This window comes from Coregonus clupeaformis, chromosome 29 (assembly GCF_020615455.1).
Source record: "Coregonus clupeaformis isolate EN_2021a chromosome 29, ASM2061545v1, whole genome shotgun sequence".
NCBI lineage: Eukaryota > Metazoa > Chordata > Actinopteri > Salmoniformes > Salmonidae > Coregonus > Coregonus clupeaformis.
In genome coordinates this window covers 63,144,429-63,160,999 of record NC_059220.1, presented here as the reverse complement: position 1 = coordinate 63,160,999, position 16,571 = coordinate 63,144,429, and the positions used below count along the sequence as shown (strand labels likewise).

The 16,571-nt window shown below is 41.6% G+C and overlaps 1 protein-coding gene across 4 annotated transcripts in view; it reads left to right on the top strand.

Annotated features, from left to right (window-relative positions):
* The window catches only part of LOC121545211 (gamma-aminobutyric acid receptor subunit beta-3), a 52,600-nt gene that overhangs the window by 24,727 nt on the left and 11,302 nt on the right, over positions 1–16,571 (top strand). For all 4 annotated transcript variants that reach the window (XM_041855686.2, XM_041855685.2, XM_041855687.2 and 1 more), the window contains 4 exons: positions 6,889–7,109; positions 9,745–9,827; positions 12,375–12,512; positions 15,032–15,184. In XM_041855686.2, the coding sequence (XP_041711620.1) occupies positions 6,889–7,109; positions 9,745–9,827; positions 12,375–12,512; positions 15,032–15,184 (595 nt within the window). The remainder of the gene's footprint in view (positions 1–6,888; positions 7,110–9,744; positions 9,828–12,374; positions 12,513–15,031; positions 15,185–16,571) is intronic.

The following is a 16,571-nucleotide window of genomic DNA, read 5'->3' as shown; positions in this document are numbered from 1 at the left end:
CACACACACACACACACACACACACACACACACACACACACACACACACACACACACGTACCTCTACACCCCTCACCCTGCACGCACACACCTTTACCACCCCCTGCATCTGTGGCTTGTCTGTGAATACACCTGCCTGGGCACATCTTCTTACAACTGTGCCGGTGCAGTGTGTATCCTGGAGAGTGGCGCAGCATGTGCACAGCAGCTGTTCGCGTCTCTATCAGAAATAATGATCTCTGGGCTGCTCCCCTATCTGGGACTGGCACTTCAGGTGAGAAGCCACTTTAGGACAGCGCCAACACATTTCAAGTTTCAAGTTTCAAGTTTCAAAGTTTATTTGCCATGTGCACAGGATACAACAGGTGTGAAACATTACAGTGAAATTCTTACCTTAAAAATGCAGTGATAATAATAATAATAATAATATAGATAATAATAAATAAAAATAACAAAATAATAAAGTAACTATGATGTGAGTTTTTAAAAAACAGGAGAATGCAAGTATAAACAGGTCAGTTCCAGTACTTTATTCAATGTGCAGAGGTACTGGAGTGGTTGAGGTGGGTTTATACATAAAAAGTGACTGGTAGTAGGATACACATGTAAACAGGGCTGAAAAGTGACTGGTAGCAGGAATATATAAATATTTATGGTAATATACTAATGGCAATAATATATATATATATATATATATATATATATATGTAATAGTGTAATAGTGACCAGTAGCAGGATAAATAGATAAATACTAATGGTAATATACCAATGGTAATATATATATATATACACTACCGTTCAAAAGTTTGGGGTTACTTAGAAATGTCCTTGTTTTCGAAAGAAAAGCAATTTTTTGGTCCATTAAAATAAATAATCTGATCAATAACAAATTGATCAGAAATACAGTGTAGACATTGTTAATGTTGTAAATCACTATTGTAGCTGGAAACGGCTGATTTTTTATGGAATATCTACATAGACCATGCCCATTATCAGCAACCATCAGTCCTGTGTTCCAATGGCACGTTGTGTTTGCTAATCCAAGTATATCAGCATCCCGGAGTTGCCTCTTCATTGTTGACGTTGAGACTGGTGTTTTGCGGGTACTATTTAATGAAGCTGCCAGTTGAGGACCTGTGAGGCGTCTGTTTCTCAAACTAGACCCTCTAATGAATTTGTCCTCTTGCTCAGTTGTGCACCGTGGCCTCCCACTCCTCTTTCTAATCTGGTTAGAGCCAGTTTGCGCTGTTCTGTGAATGGAGTAGTACACAGCGTTGTACGAGATCTTCCGTTTCTTGGCAATTTCTTGCATGGAATAGCCTTCATTTCTCAGAACAAGAATAGACTGATGAGTTTCAGAAGAAAGTTATTTGTTTCTGGCCATTTTGATCCTGTAATCGAACCCACAATTGCTGACGCTCCAGATACTCAACGTCTCAAGAAGGCCAGTTTTATTGCTTCTTTAATCAGCACAACAGTTTTCAGCTGTGCTAACATAATTGCAAAAGGGTTTTCTAATGATCAATTAGCCTTTTAAAATGATAAACTTGGATTAGCAAACACAACAGGTCATTGGAACACAGGACTGATGGTTGCTGATAATGGGCCTCTGTATGCCTATGTAAATATTCCATTAAAAATCAGCCGTTTCCAGCTACAATAGCCATTTACAACATTAACAATGTCTACACTGTATTTCTGATCAATTTGCTGTTATTTTAATGGACAAAAAAATTGCTTTTCTTTCGAAAACAAGGACATTTCTAAGTGACCCCAAACTTTTGAACGGTAGTATGTATATATATATATATATATATATATATATATATGTAATAGTGTAATAGTGACCAGTAGCAGGATAAATAGATAAATACTAATGGTAAAAGCAATCAATAATCAATGGACAGCACATAATGGAGTAATACATTGAATCAATAATAATTTAGCACAGGAGCATGGATAACAGTCCATGTGTCTGATGGCTGGAGTTTTTGGCAATTGTTCGTACACATGACATTCTCAAGAACAAGGTGCAAAAAGGAAAATACAGAGAGACAAATAGAATAAAGAGAGAAACTCATTAATTCACTGATTACATAATGAATGTTCTGGATGATGTTCAATTAAGACAACAAGTTTTGGATTATGTAATATTCATCCTGGAGGATGTTCAAGTGTCTCAGGATGCTGAACTAGGATCTGTTTTGCCTTTTAGATCATAATAAATTAGGTTATATGGACAGGGAGGACCTGATCCTAGATCAGCGCTCCTATTCTGAGACACTTGACACATATAACCCTGGTCTTGTAGTGATTCTGATCACTCTAGTAAGCACTATAACCCGACCAAGCAAACCATTAATGTGCTTTGATCTTCATGAAACCAGGGACAGTTGTTTACGTTGGAAAGGGAGGCTCTTTTGCGTTGCGACAATGGAAGTAGCCTGTAGGAAATGTGTAAATGAGATGTTCCTCTTTCCCTTTGATAGAATAATCTCTTTGAAGATAATATGAAGTCCCGTGAGGACTCTATAACTTTGAAATGGCAGAATTACCTCTAAAACACTGGCTGGGCCTACATGTGTAGGCAAATTCAGTGATCTTTGGTTAATAAGCTGTTCTCTCTCTCTGTGAGAACCTCAGTGATAATTACATTTGCAGTTTTTGTCTTCCAACGGGATGTTTTCTCTCTACTCTTAACGCTGCATGGAGGAGGCAGGGGAGAGACTGTCATAGCCGTAGCCATCAGTTACCATGGGAACTAGGGTAATTACTAGCACATACTGTCTATATGACTGTGTATTGACTGCACCCAGTTGATAGTAGAACTTGAAAAACAGTATTGACCAAAGAAAATTGATGAACCATCTGAATGGCCACTGTGCACTTTCTTTGTTAAATTTCCGCAGTTTATTGAACAATTGATTTGTACTTAAGTTACTGTCCATTTCAGGTTAGTTGAATCTCGAACAACTGGAGTAGAAAGATAATAAATGTTATAGGGTAGGGTTGTGGAAATTCTTCCACAGGACACTCAAAGTCAATATGAAATGAATCACTCTTTATTGTCAGCAAGCTGGAGATTTCACAGTCAAACTTAAATGCATAAAGTCTGAAGTGAGCTCTAAAAGGACGTTCCTTACATAGAGCCTTATATACGGCTACCTAAACCTACATAAACATGATTCATTGGATTGGTTCCTACATGTGACTGGCTCCGTCTCCTATCTTAACTTAAAGAACATATTCTGGGCCTCCTCCTCATATCTTGACCAGACACAGGCAGGAACCAAGGATTGTTTATGACACCAAACATAAGATGCACAAAAGTTAAATTTCCTTTACAGTAGCTTCAGTCAAGTTGTTGTTGTATGACAAGCTTTCCTTGTGTTGTATGGAGGAGATACGAACCCATAAGGGACTGCAGAATACATAAAGATTTGAATTCGCTCTGAGATAGCCTGAGTAACCAGCCATCAGTACAAGTCCCTCTGCAGAGTGTGTGTGGGTGTGTGGGTGAAAAAATCTGTCATATGAAGTGGAGATTTTTTCTCTCTCCAACTGTTCCTGTCATTACTGTTTCCTTTTATATGTGTCTATCTGAAGATATCCTGCCCTAGCTACAGCCCATACACCATACTGACCCTGGAATTTACATATAGGTTCATTTTAACGTTCCATCACGAACTATGTGTAACCAGACGTCGAAGTGCACCATTATCACCATAACCCCTATGAATATTGGCAGGTCTACCAGGGGTTGTGAGGTAATTGGTGTCCTGAAGTTACGGCCATGTTTCCCAGAGTGCTGTAGGAGAGTTATAAGAGGAGCAATGGGGTTATGCTTAAACGCTGACCCCCACTTTATCATTTATGATTGCTATCGGACATGATTCTATCGATCCATGAAGCCAGCTCTCTGCAGTAGCATCATCCCTCTACAAAGTCTATAGAGCATGTCGTTGTGTGTGTGTGTGTGTGTGTGTGTGTGTGTGTGTGTGTGTGTGTGAGTGCGTCCTTTTGTGCATGGCAAAAGCTGAAGATGAGTGCCCACATTTCCGGTGCAATGCTTTGGCCCAGCATCATATCATGTTGCTTCCATGTGTTGGTGTACACAGGCAGCTATTTATCCCTTCAGTCTTCTGCGTAATTCTTGGTCGCTTCCTGCCCCTTGGGAATAATTTATAAATTTTGTATGAAGCCTTTTATCACAATTTTAATCCTGATTTATCTATCAAACCTTATTAATGCACATATAGAGTGATCCATTCTTATCGCAGCCAAAGCTCTGTGTGTTTAGAAGCCATTACTGTCCATTACATCTCTATATACGGCTCTGGCCTTCCCTCTCACAGTGTATTAAGATCTTTTCTGGGGTAATCAGCTCCTCCTACTAAAGGCCCTTAGAGTAGAACGGAGACTATGCATGCTATTTTTAATATGCTGTTGAGGTTCACCACAGAAGTGAGGAGAGAGGGTGATTTCCCGCAGTGAAAAATGGGCTTCCAAGAAGAAGTCTCTTGGGGAAGCCTGTGGAATTGCTTTGAAAATGACCGACTGCATCAAATTATTCTTTACTGAGTTTTGATTCATAATTGATGATAATATATAACCGAATTAGCTACATTGATTTGTTGTTATAACTGCAGTTGCATTTTGAGAGTCACTGTAATTGTAGGTTATCGCTGTTTAACTTAGTATGTTGTTATTGATGGTTACTATGGTTATTAAGATGGTTATTAATTCTAACACTATCCAAAGGCGTTTTAGCTAAGAGACTTCAGTTCAGTTATGAGTGACATACTGTAGTTCATTTAGAGAATGTTTATGATAGAAACAATCAGTCACAAACTGTTAGCTGACTATTGTCACTGCACTATAAATATCTCCTTTGATTTACATCAATCGGTACGATAATATATAGCTAAGGACCTTATAGAGGTAGTGTTTGTGCGTACATGATGGCACGTGGGGACCGCATGCAAATGAGCCTTATATAGCTACTCACAATGATGCCAGTTGGTATTGTATTGGCTAATGACCTTGGAGTCTACGCATAAGTATAATCTTTCTACGAACACATGATGTCACATGGAGACCATTTGTAAATGCACTAAAGGTACACAGATTTACGTCAAGGGGTGTGATCATATAATTACGGACGTTGCTGGTGGGATGGGGCCTGTTCATAAAGAGTGGTTTTGTGTGAATGCATGTTCATGATAAGCTAGTTGTTTGATAATGAGGAGCATCAGTTGGAGACAGGCAGCAGATGCAATGACAAATGACAATAGTAGGCTACTGCATCGGTCAGTATACAGGGATCATTACACACTGTAGGTTGAATAAATGACGGCAACAAACAAGAGCAGGTTCAACTCCCTGTGCTGTCATATGTCAAACAATGTCTGTGTCCCAAATGGCACCCTATTCCCAATACAGTGCACTGCTTTTGACCAGGGCCCACAATGTAGGGAATATAGTTCCATTTGGGACACAGGCAGTGTCATCAGTAACATTAGGTGACTAAATGAATTACAGAATTACCAAAAATGCTTTCTTGGAGAATGTACTAGCAGTAAAATCACAGTAATATGGACAACCATGACTGATGATTCCTTACAGGGTGCATTATGGACTGAAAATAAATCAAAGGCTATACACAAGCATGCTCGTACACACACACACACACACAGCTAAACAGTGCGCCGTAAACTTGCAAAGAGCCTTCCCCTCAGTCCTGCCAGGTTGATACTTTGAACAGAATTGAAACTACAGATTCCACCTTTAAGGAGATTACCACAATTGCCACTGTAGAATGACAGCATCAGTGTGATAAACTGTCTGATTCAGAGTCAGACTTCACAAGGTGAGCTTCTTATCAGGACTACTCCTTTATTTGAAATGCTCTGTGATTGTCCCCGTGCAAGATTTATAAGAATTCCAAGGCAGCCACGGTTTTGTATGCAGGACCCGGCTACAGTGGTTATTTAAATCATTCATGCTCTTTCATGTAAAGACCTATCTAAAACGACATCCCTGACTGGTTCACACTTCTCACCCCTGGAACACTCCCATATTGAAATACCTGAAATAATCTCCAGCGACATCATTGGACAGTTGGTTGGAGGTGTACAAAGTCATACATTGAGTGTACATTTTGTATCTCTTTATCCTAAAAACGGATCAAATGGGAGTATGTGCCCCCTCAGTTTCAATTGGCATGACGTCCTGCCTCTGGCTCCACTCCATAGCAAGCTGCAAGGACTGAGTAGGCTGCACTGCAATATTGGACCCAACACTACACAATGTAATTGGCTTTAGTCAGAGACCATGTGGTTGGCGCCACTCATAACAGTGCTGCTGGCGTAGAGAGAGAAACACATTGCTGTTGGGTATTTTGGAGTGTGTGGCGGAGCCACTTGGACAGACTCCTGGTACAGCCCGGCCCTGCCTACAGTATGGCTGTTGTGTAATCACCTTTAGGACTGTGGCTGAATCACACAGCCATCCCACACTGTTCCTCCTGCTGCCTGGTGGGAAGCCTTCTACTGTGGCGGCCATTTTGACTGAGGAGGAGTGACGTGGGTGGAGTGGGTCTGAGGGGAAATTTGGAAAACCTGTTTGGTTGGCATGGGGATGGGTCAGAGTAGTATAGTGTGTGCCACCACGTTGCGACCTTTCCCCTCACCATTCAGACAGCTTGTGATTGGAAACTCCTCATCTCTCCTCCCAAAATAGGCCTATCCACAATCATCTCAGAACTATGGGGTGCAGCGTCAAGACACACACACACACACAAACACATATGCACTGTATGTCAATCAAAAATAAGGAAGTGAATATACTACAGTAGACTAACATCACCATATGTTCATCTCCTTCCAGGACTATACATTAACCATGTACTTCCAGCAGTACTGGAGGGACAAGAGGCTGGCGTACTTAGGGATTCCACTGAACCTCACCCTGGATAACCGGGTAGCAGATTCACTCTGGGTCCCTGACACCTACTTCCTGAATGACAAGAAGTCCTTCGTCCACGGTGTGACGGTCAAGAACCGCATGATCCGTCTCCACCCGGATGGAACCGTGCTCTACGGCCTGAGGTGGGTTCCAAAGCAGTGGAACCAATGGATTCTAGATTATTGCATCCAAGACTGATTCATTTGAACAGATATCACAATATTTTATTTGATTATTTTATAGTAATAAATGCAGTATGGTATGTGGTATGTATACATTTTAGTCATTTAGCAGACGCTCTTATCCAGAGCGACTTACAGTTAGTGAATACATATAATTTTTTTATACTGGCCCCCCGTGGGAATCGAACCCACAACCCTGGCGTTGCAAACACCATGCTCTATCAACTGAGCTACATCCCTGCCGGCCATTCCCTCCCCTACCCTGGGCCAATTGTGTGCCGCCCATGAGTCTCCCGGTCGCGGCCGGCTGCGACAGAGCCTGGATTCGAACCAGGATCTCTAGTGACACAGTTAGCACTGCGATGCAGTGCCTTAGACCACTGCGCCATGTATGAGCTGCTAGGTTTTGTATGTGTCTTTTTAAAGAAATGGGGCATTCCATTCCCACTCCTCTCTTTTTAGTCTGTTTATTGGATAGCATAGAAAAAGAGGAAACATAGAGGAGAGAGTCCTAAAATAGCAGTGGACCAGATTTGAAACCATGCTGCAGTGATCTTTGTGTGCCGGAGACAGTGGCTTAGACCACTGGACCACCTCTAGGCCACCAGCTGCTATGTTTTTGGCTAGGAAATATAATCCTTTCCTATGGGCTCAATTTAGCTTTTCCCTCGACATATTGGTGCAGTTGCGTTGTCATGCTTTGTTGAAATATGTATTTTTCAAACATATGGTAAGATGAGAATAAAACATTCTTTTTAAAACATCAATTGTTTAGATGATGACTCAAGCTCAGCTGTAGCTTTGTTATGATTCCCTGTTTTCAATATCCATAACCATTGGCCTTTGTTTTTTGACAAGTCCTGAATTATTAATCAGGATAATGAATATGTATAATGCATAGTCTTCTTCCAAATTGAGCCATCCAGCATGGAAATTCAATGATTTTTGCATTTTAATCACTCGCAGTGGACTAGTTTTGAATTATACACAGTTGTTTTATATCAATTGAATTCAATACAATGCATTGATTCTGTTCTTTTAACATACTGTAAATCTGTTTCATGTACCCCATCTAAAGAACGTATGTATGTGGTTGCATGAGCTTTACCCTGTGTACAGCTCATATAGAGTTCTGTTATTAGCTGTGTATGTGTGTGTGTGCGTGTGTGCTTACGTGGATAAGTGTGTGTGTTTGTGTGTGCATGCGCAAGTGCGTGTACTTCCTGTGTGTGCGTGTGTGTGCACGCTTGCACGTGCACGGATGGGATCATTCCTCTTGTCTAATAGCTAATAGCTTCTGACAGACACACTCGTCTGGATGTAATGCAATTCTGAGATGACAGTATAGCTATTTGATCTGGCATTCTTATCCATAAAGATAAATATGACGTATTGTTTTAGATTGTGGAGCTTAATCTGTTTAATGGTTACAGCTTTACTAATGGAGTGCAGGAATTCAGGAATTCAAACGTGGTTCGATTCTGACTTCTTCAAGCCAAGGGCACATGACCAAAAGGACTAAGCCCCTAGGGTTCATATCTATGCCATTTAGCAGACGCTTTTATCCAAAGCGACTTACAGTCATGCGTGCGTACATTTTACATATGGGTGGCCTTGGGAACGAACCCATTATCCTGGCGCTGCAACACCATGCCCTACCAACTGAGCCATACAGGACCACAATCACTTGTTATTATCCCAACTCAATCAATCACTCACCCTGAAAAATAAGGTCCAACTGTAAGTGATAATGTATGGAATGGAATGCCACAGTAGGATCTCCAGACATTGATCTATTACTATGTGGAATGTTTATTACATTTACATTTTAGTCATTTAGCAAACGCTCTTATCCAGAGCGACTTACAGTTAGTGAATCCATATTTATTTTTTCATACTGGCCCCCCGTGGGAAGCGAACCCACAACCCTGGCGTTGCAAACGCCATGCTCTATCAACTGAGCTACATCCCTGCCGGCCATTCCCTCCCCTACCCTGGACGATGCTGGGCCAATTGTGCGCCGCCCATGAGTCTCCCGGTCGCGGCCGGCTGCGACAGAGCCTGGATTCGAACCAGCATCTCTAGTGGCACAGCTAGCACTGCGATGCAGTGCCTTAGACCACTGCGCCACTCAGGAGACTATATATTACATTACCTGTCCAGTAACCGAGACATGAGTGTACAGTAATGATGAGTTCTGGTTCTGAAGGCTTATTTGGTCATATCTTTAGGTAATCTGGTCTACCTGGCTGAACCTGATACCAACTGAAACACTAGGACTAAAGATCAATGCACAGATATAGTTTCTCCTCAACAATTATAGTCTATACTGGAATGTATTCAGTTTCATCTCTTCTTGTTTACAAGTGGGAACAGAGAGATGTCCTTTCTCTCTGTGGAGTTGACTGTGGTTATTCAGGATATCATAATGTCATGGTGAATAACATTATACTGTAATTACATATGGTTTCATGCACAGGTGAGAAATTAAGGTGGATCCACAGCAGACAGTATGTCTGGAGAATGTGTGTGGGTTCCAGTAAATATTGAGTTAATGTGATCCTCTTTCCCCCTTGTTTGTGTGTGTTGGCCTCAGGATCACCACGACGGCAGCCTGTATGATGGACCTGAGGAGGTACCCTCTGGACGAGCAGAACTGCACTCTGGAGATTGAGAGCTGTGAGTGACCTAAATACCATCAACCTCTGAAATGACTATTTCAGTATTAGATTTCAGTATTTCAATACCATTTTTTTTTTCAGTTTAAGACTTCCGTATAACATTTTACTATTTAGTATAAATACTACTTTAGTATAAGATATGCAAATAGAATCACAACAGAGATTACTGTGACATGTTAAAGGTCCAATGCAGCCGTTTTTATGTCAATATCAAATCATTTCTGGGTAACAATTAAGTACCTTAATGTGATTATTTTCAATTAAAATATTAAACAAGAAACAGAAATTGACTGTCTGGGAGTAGTCTGAGTGGGGAGGGGAAAACGGAAAACTAGCTGTTATTGGCAGAGATGTTTAGAACTCTCTTTCTTATTTGTCTATTATACTAATTTACTGCCAGGCCAAAACTCCATCTCACCAAAACAGGCTGAAATTTCAGGCAGTCTTTTTAAATAGCTCTTGCACTAAAAGGGCATTAGCATAATTTTCATAATTTCACAGTATTATTCCAACCTCTTAGTGTGGAAATATACACTGAGTATACCAAACATTTGGAACACCTTCCTAATATTGAGACACATACAGGTGCGCCTGGCACCTACTAGCATACCCCTGCTCAAAGGCACTTACATTTTTTGTCTTGCCCATTCACACTCTGAATGGCAGATACAGTGCATTTGGAAAGTATTCAGACCCCTTGACTTTTTCCACATTTTGTTAAGTTACAGCCTTATTCTTAAATTGATTAAATAGTTCCCCCCCCCCCCCCTCATCAATATGCACACAATACCCCATAATGACGAAGCAAAAACAGGTTTTTAGACATTTTAGCAAATTTATAAAATAAAATACATTTAAATATCACACTTACATACGTATTCAGACCCTTTACTCAGTACTTTGTAGAAGCACCTTTGGCAGCGATTACAGCCTCAAGTCTTTTTGGGTATGAGGCTAAAAGCTTGGCACACCTGTATTTGGGGAGTTTCTCCCATTCCTCTTTGCAGATCCTCTCAAGCTCTGTCAACTCTGTCAGGTTGAAGCCACTCCTGCATTGTCCTGGCTATGTGCTTAGGCTCGTTGTCCTGTTGGAAGGTGAACCTTCACCCCGGTCTGAGTTCCTGAGCGCTCTGGAGCAGGTTTTCATCAAGGATCTCTCTGTACTTTCCTCCATTCATCTTTGCCTCGATCCTGACTAGTCTCCCATTCCCTGTTGCTGAAAAACATCCCCATAGCATGATGCTGCCACCACCATGCTTCACCGTAGGGATGGTGCCAGGTTTCCTCCAGAGGTGACGCTTGGCATTCACGCCAAAGAGTTCAATCTTGGTTTTATCAGACCAGAGAATCTTGTTTATCATGGTTTGAGAGTCTTTAGGTGCCTTTTGGCAAACTCCAAGCGGGTTGTCATGTGCCATTTACTGAGGAGTGCTTCCGTTTGGCCACTCTACCATAAAGGCCTGATTGGTGGAGTGCTGCAGAGATGGTTGTCCTTCTGGAAGGTTCTCCAATCTCCACAGAGGAACTCTGGAGCTCTGTCAGAGTGACCATCGGATTCTTGGTCACCTCCCTGACCAAGGCCCTTCTCCCCCGATTGCTCAGTTTGGCCAGGTGGCCAGCTCTAGGAAGAGTCTTGGTGGTTCCAAACTTCTTCCATTTAAGAATGATGGAGGCCACTGTGTTCTTGGGGACCTTCAATGCTGTAGACATCTTTTGGTACCCTTACCCAGATCTGTGCCTCGACCTGTCTCGGAGCTCTACGGACAATTCCTTCGACCTCATGGCTTGGTTTTTGCTCTGACATGCACTGTCAACTGTGGGACCTTATATAGACAGGTGTGTGTCTTTCCAAATCATGTCCAATCAATTGAATTTACCACAGGTGGACTCCAATAAAGTTGTAGAAACATCTCAAGGATGATCAATGGAAACAGGATGCACCTGAGCTCAATTTCGAGTCCCATAGCAAGGGTCAGAATACTTATGTAAATGAGGTATTTCTGCTTTTTATTTTTAATGCATTTGCAAACATTTCTAAAAACCTGTTTTCGCTTTGTCATTATGGGGTATTGTGTGTAGATTGCTGACGATTAAAAAAAACACACAAAAAACAACTTTTTAGATTAAGGCTGTAACGTAAAAATGTGGAAGAAGTAAAGGGGTCTGAATACTTTCTGAAGGCACTGTATACAGAATCCATGTCTCACTTGTCTCAAGGCTTAAAAATCATTCTTTAACCTGTCTCCTCCCCTTCATCTACACTGATTGAAGTGGATTTAACAAATGACATAAATAAGGGATCATATCTTTCACCTGGATTCACCTGGTCAGTATATGTTATGGAAAGAGCAGGTGTTTTTAATGTTTGTATACTTGTATACTCAGTGTATATAAAACACAGGAAAATCACGTTTTTGATTGCACTGGGCCTTTTTAGCAGCACAATTGAGTGAGTGGAGATTTAAAGATCTGTGACTTAGTTTCTTCACATGGTATCCCACTCCAGTACGTTATTTCTAACCCTGTCTTTCTTTCTGTGGTTCAGATGGATACACGACAGATGACATTGAGTTCTACTGGAAGGGAGGAGACAATGCGGTGACGGGGGTGACACGCATTGAGCTGCCACAGTTCTCCATAGTGGACTACAAGCTGGTGTCCAGAAATGTTGTCTTTTCCACAGGTAAAGCCCATTAAAAAATTCACATTCTCAGAAATTACACATCCTTACCATCTTATTTTCCATCTAGCTTTTTACCCAACCAGTGCTTCACTATGAAACAATTCACAGCTACTTCAGTTTTTTAGGGTCTGTATCCTCCAGTTCAGATTAAATGTTATCGGTATCCTTGACATCATTTGGTGCGTGGGTGCGTGAAAGTTCATGTATGCGTGCACATGCATGTCAGCATGTGAGAGTTTGTATGTATATGCACTTGCTTGTATGTGAGAATTCCTCACCATCCATACCTTATTTGTGTCCCTGACGGCAGCCATGAAAGTTTAGTGTCCAGTGTGGCCCCCTCTATACTCTTTCCCCTTTCCCTGGCTCCTCAGCGTGGCCCCCTGTCTCCCCTCTCCCTGGCTCCTCAGTGTGGCCCCCTGTCTCCCCTCTCCTGGCTCCTCAGTGTGGCCCCCTCTCTCCCCTCTCCCTGGCTCCTCTGAGGACCCCTGCATCATACTTCAAAGGACTGTCTCCCTCCCCGAGCCTGGCTAATGACCAACGTTCCTTCATGTGCTGCTGTTGCTGGCTTCACTCACACAGATTCACACAGGAGCAGTGAATGATGGCAGGATGGAAATTACCCAGCTGTTTTCTTCAACTCTTTAAAAGAGAGAAGCCATGGAGAAGCAGCCTGGGAAACAGGGCATCAGAAATTCATGTGGGGGAAAACAAAAAAATATATATAATAAATAATAATTATTCCCCTCCAAGCTCACAAGGAAACATTGCCGTAATGATTTCAAGTTTCAAGTTTTAATGTCACGTGCACGAGTACAGTGAAATGCCTTTCTTGCAAGCTCTAAACCCAACAATGCAGTAATAACAATGTAGTACCAAAATAACATAAGGTAGAACAAATACACGGCAAATAAAAATAAGAAATAAGAAGGACAGCAGAAAGTAAGTCAGCATACTATATACAGGGACAGTCAGTTCCACTACCATATTTACAATATGCAGGGATACTGGAGTGATAGAGGTAGATATGTATAGGGATAAGGTAACTAGGCATCCGGATTTTAGACAATCAGAGTGGCAGCAGCGTATATAATGATTGTATGTGAGTGGGTGTGCGTGTGTGTAGAGTCAGGATAAATGTAGGTGCATGTTATATGTGTGAGCAAATTATGAATTGAGTGTTTGTGTGTGTGTTGGCATGTCAGTGTGTGTGAGTGTGTAGGGCCCTGTGAGTGTGCATAGAGAAAGTGCAAAAATGTAAATAAATTAAATACAAAAGGTCAACTCAGATTGGTTGTTTCCACATGCTTTTTTTCCCCCTCTCACTTTACTAGTGGATAAAGGGGATCGGTGTTGAACTGGTGAACATGTCAGAATCGCACCCGAACATTACGAGAGTTTTCACGGTCATGGTCGTCATGGGTGTTGTCATGGTTACCTTATCACCATCAGCACCATCCTCCTATTCCTTCCTATCCTCCTTCTCATCCCCCTCTTCCTCCTCCTTATAACATATGGTGTACTCTCCCACTCACTGACATACGTCCAGAGACACAGCTGGTATGGATGCTTAGTTCCACACCTACATCCTCTATACCCCCAGTCTTCTTTCAACACCTACTTTTGCCTCCCACTGTTTCTCGCATAATGTTGCCATTCTTAAAGGGACAGTTCACTCCCATGACGAATGCACCTCATCTCATGTATACAGTACATGGACAGTAATCCATGGATCCAGATAGTTTGTGATCCGAGAGTTTGATTGGTTTGTTTAGCATTTGCGTGTGCAAATCAATGGGAGTGGTATGATCCGTGTTAGCGTGATTGAAATCCCATGCTTAAATAAATAGCCAAGATAATGTGTGTAATATTGGATGATAATTTTTAAGTAAACTTGTCTTAGTAGCAGTGAAAGGACTTCCTTCCATCCCTTAGAGGTTTACAACTGACACCCTTAAGTTCCACAGTCCTTCTGGTACTCGTTTGTCCTTGGCCCTTATTTGATCAATAAGTGTCATTGATTGGCTGAGGAGTCCACACACCTGGACACCCAGATGTTAATTAGTCTCTGATTAACAAGGCAAGGCATGAATGAAAACCAGCAGACGCTATGACCCTTGAGGACCAGAGTCATGCACCACTGGTTTAATGCTATACAGAGAGGAATGTGCAATATACATTCAACTCAAATGGACATTTATGATGACAGATATGAGATAAATCATGAAGTGTGTTTTTCATAAGCCAGGTCAGAGAAGAAATACATACATTACCAAACATTACATTTTATATCATCACAGTGTGTATTGAAATATTTTATTATTTGCCACGCATTCACCGCCAACGTGTGTCAAATGGTTGTGAAATAAGGTTCAAGGATGCTTGTTTCCATGGTGATAAATCCAACCCATGCTGCCATTGCCATAGAAACAAAAACAAAAATACGAGGTGTCCCAGTATGCTCCTCGAATCAAGAAGTCATTCATTCTATTCATCCGCTCAAAATCCTGTTTTCATAGGTGCCTACCCACGACTGTCTTTGAGCTTCAAGCTAAAGAGGAACATTGGCTACTTTATCCTGCAGACCTACATGCCCTCAATCCTGATCACCATCTTGTCCTGGGTCTCCTTCTGGATCAATTACGATGCCTCGGCTGCAAGAGTGGCATTAGGTAGGTGTACAAGCACCATATGTTACACATTGTACAATATTAACATGTATCTGAATCCCGTTTCCCTATCATTATGACTGATCACAACATATCCCACTAGTTATACACTCTTAGAAAAAAGGTACTATCTAGAACTAAAAAGGGTTATTCGGCTGTCCCAATAGGACAACTTTTTGAATAACCCTTTTTGGTTCCAGGTAGAACCCTTTTGGTTTCAGGTAGAAACCTTTTGGTTCCAGGTAGAAACCTTTTGCGTTCCATGTAGAACCCTTTCCACAGATGGTTCTACATGGAACCCAAAAGGGTTCTACCTGGAACCAAAAAGGGTTTTCCTATGAGGACAGCTGAAGAACCCTTTTGGAACCCTTTTGTCTAAAAATGTAGGGTCACACATACAGTCTAGTCCATGAGATAATTATATTCTAATTCTATTTTGATGGTATACTCTGCATTACTGAATGGACAGATTCCCCTCCACTCTCTCATGAACATAAAGCAGAGAAATGGAAGGTCTTTGCAAAGGCATGCAATATCTGGTGGCTTGCTAATAAGGAGTCCACCAGAAAAAAAACATTAACTCCCTCAGTGATGGATCGTTATGGGATTTCCGTTGCCACCCAGAAGGGTGCTTTATGGAGGCTGCATGCCGGTAACAGCAGCAATCAAGATATCAATGCAGTGGGAAAACAATTGAATTGTTTGAAGGTAAAATTGATTAGGAAGCAGTGTTACAGTGAATTCCAAATCCAGACGACCCACTTGGCCCTAATCTTGTTCCAGCACATTTTCTTCACTCTCTCGTGGTGTACCTTTACTCAATAACTCTGAGCAAAAGAAATAGAATTCCCCATTGAGTTACAGTATGCACATTTTAGTCATTTAGCAGACACTCTTTTCCAGAGCGATTTACAGTAGTGAGTGCATACATGTTCATCCTTTTTTTCATACTGGTCCCCTGTGGGAATTGAACCCACAATGCTGCGCGTTGCAAGCACCATGGTCTACCAACTGAGCCACACAGGACCTACAGTGCTTTCAGTGTAGCTCACCTTCTGCATGCATTCAGTGATGTACAGAATGCAAGGTGCAAGTAAAGCAGGGTACAATACCATGGACCTGTACATGCAGCGTTCAGCGATGTAACACTCTGAATGTTTGGTCAAAGTACCAGTGCTGTTCCATGTACTGGTGCTGTTTAAAGTACTGTATTCCCAACTTTGGTTGATGTCCTCTAGAGTTGCTCATTTGAAGGCCCTGCGATCATACTTCCTCACTTTTAGACTAGAGTATCTTCTGACACTTAGAGACACTTAAGTGTGGACCAAATCTCATTTCTTGATAACCTCGTACCCAATTTCAGAGAACAGATGATAGGAATAATGTATCG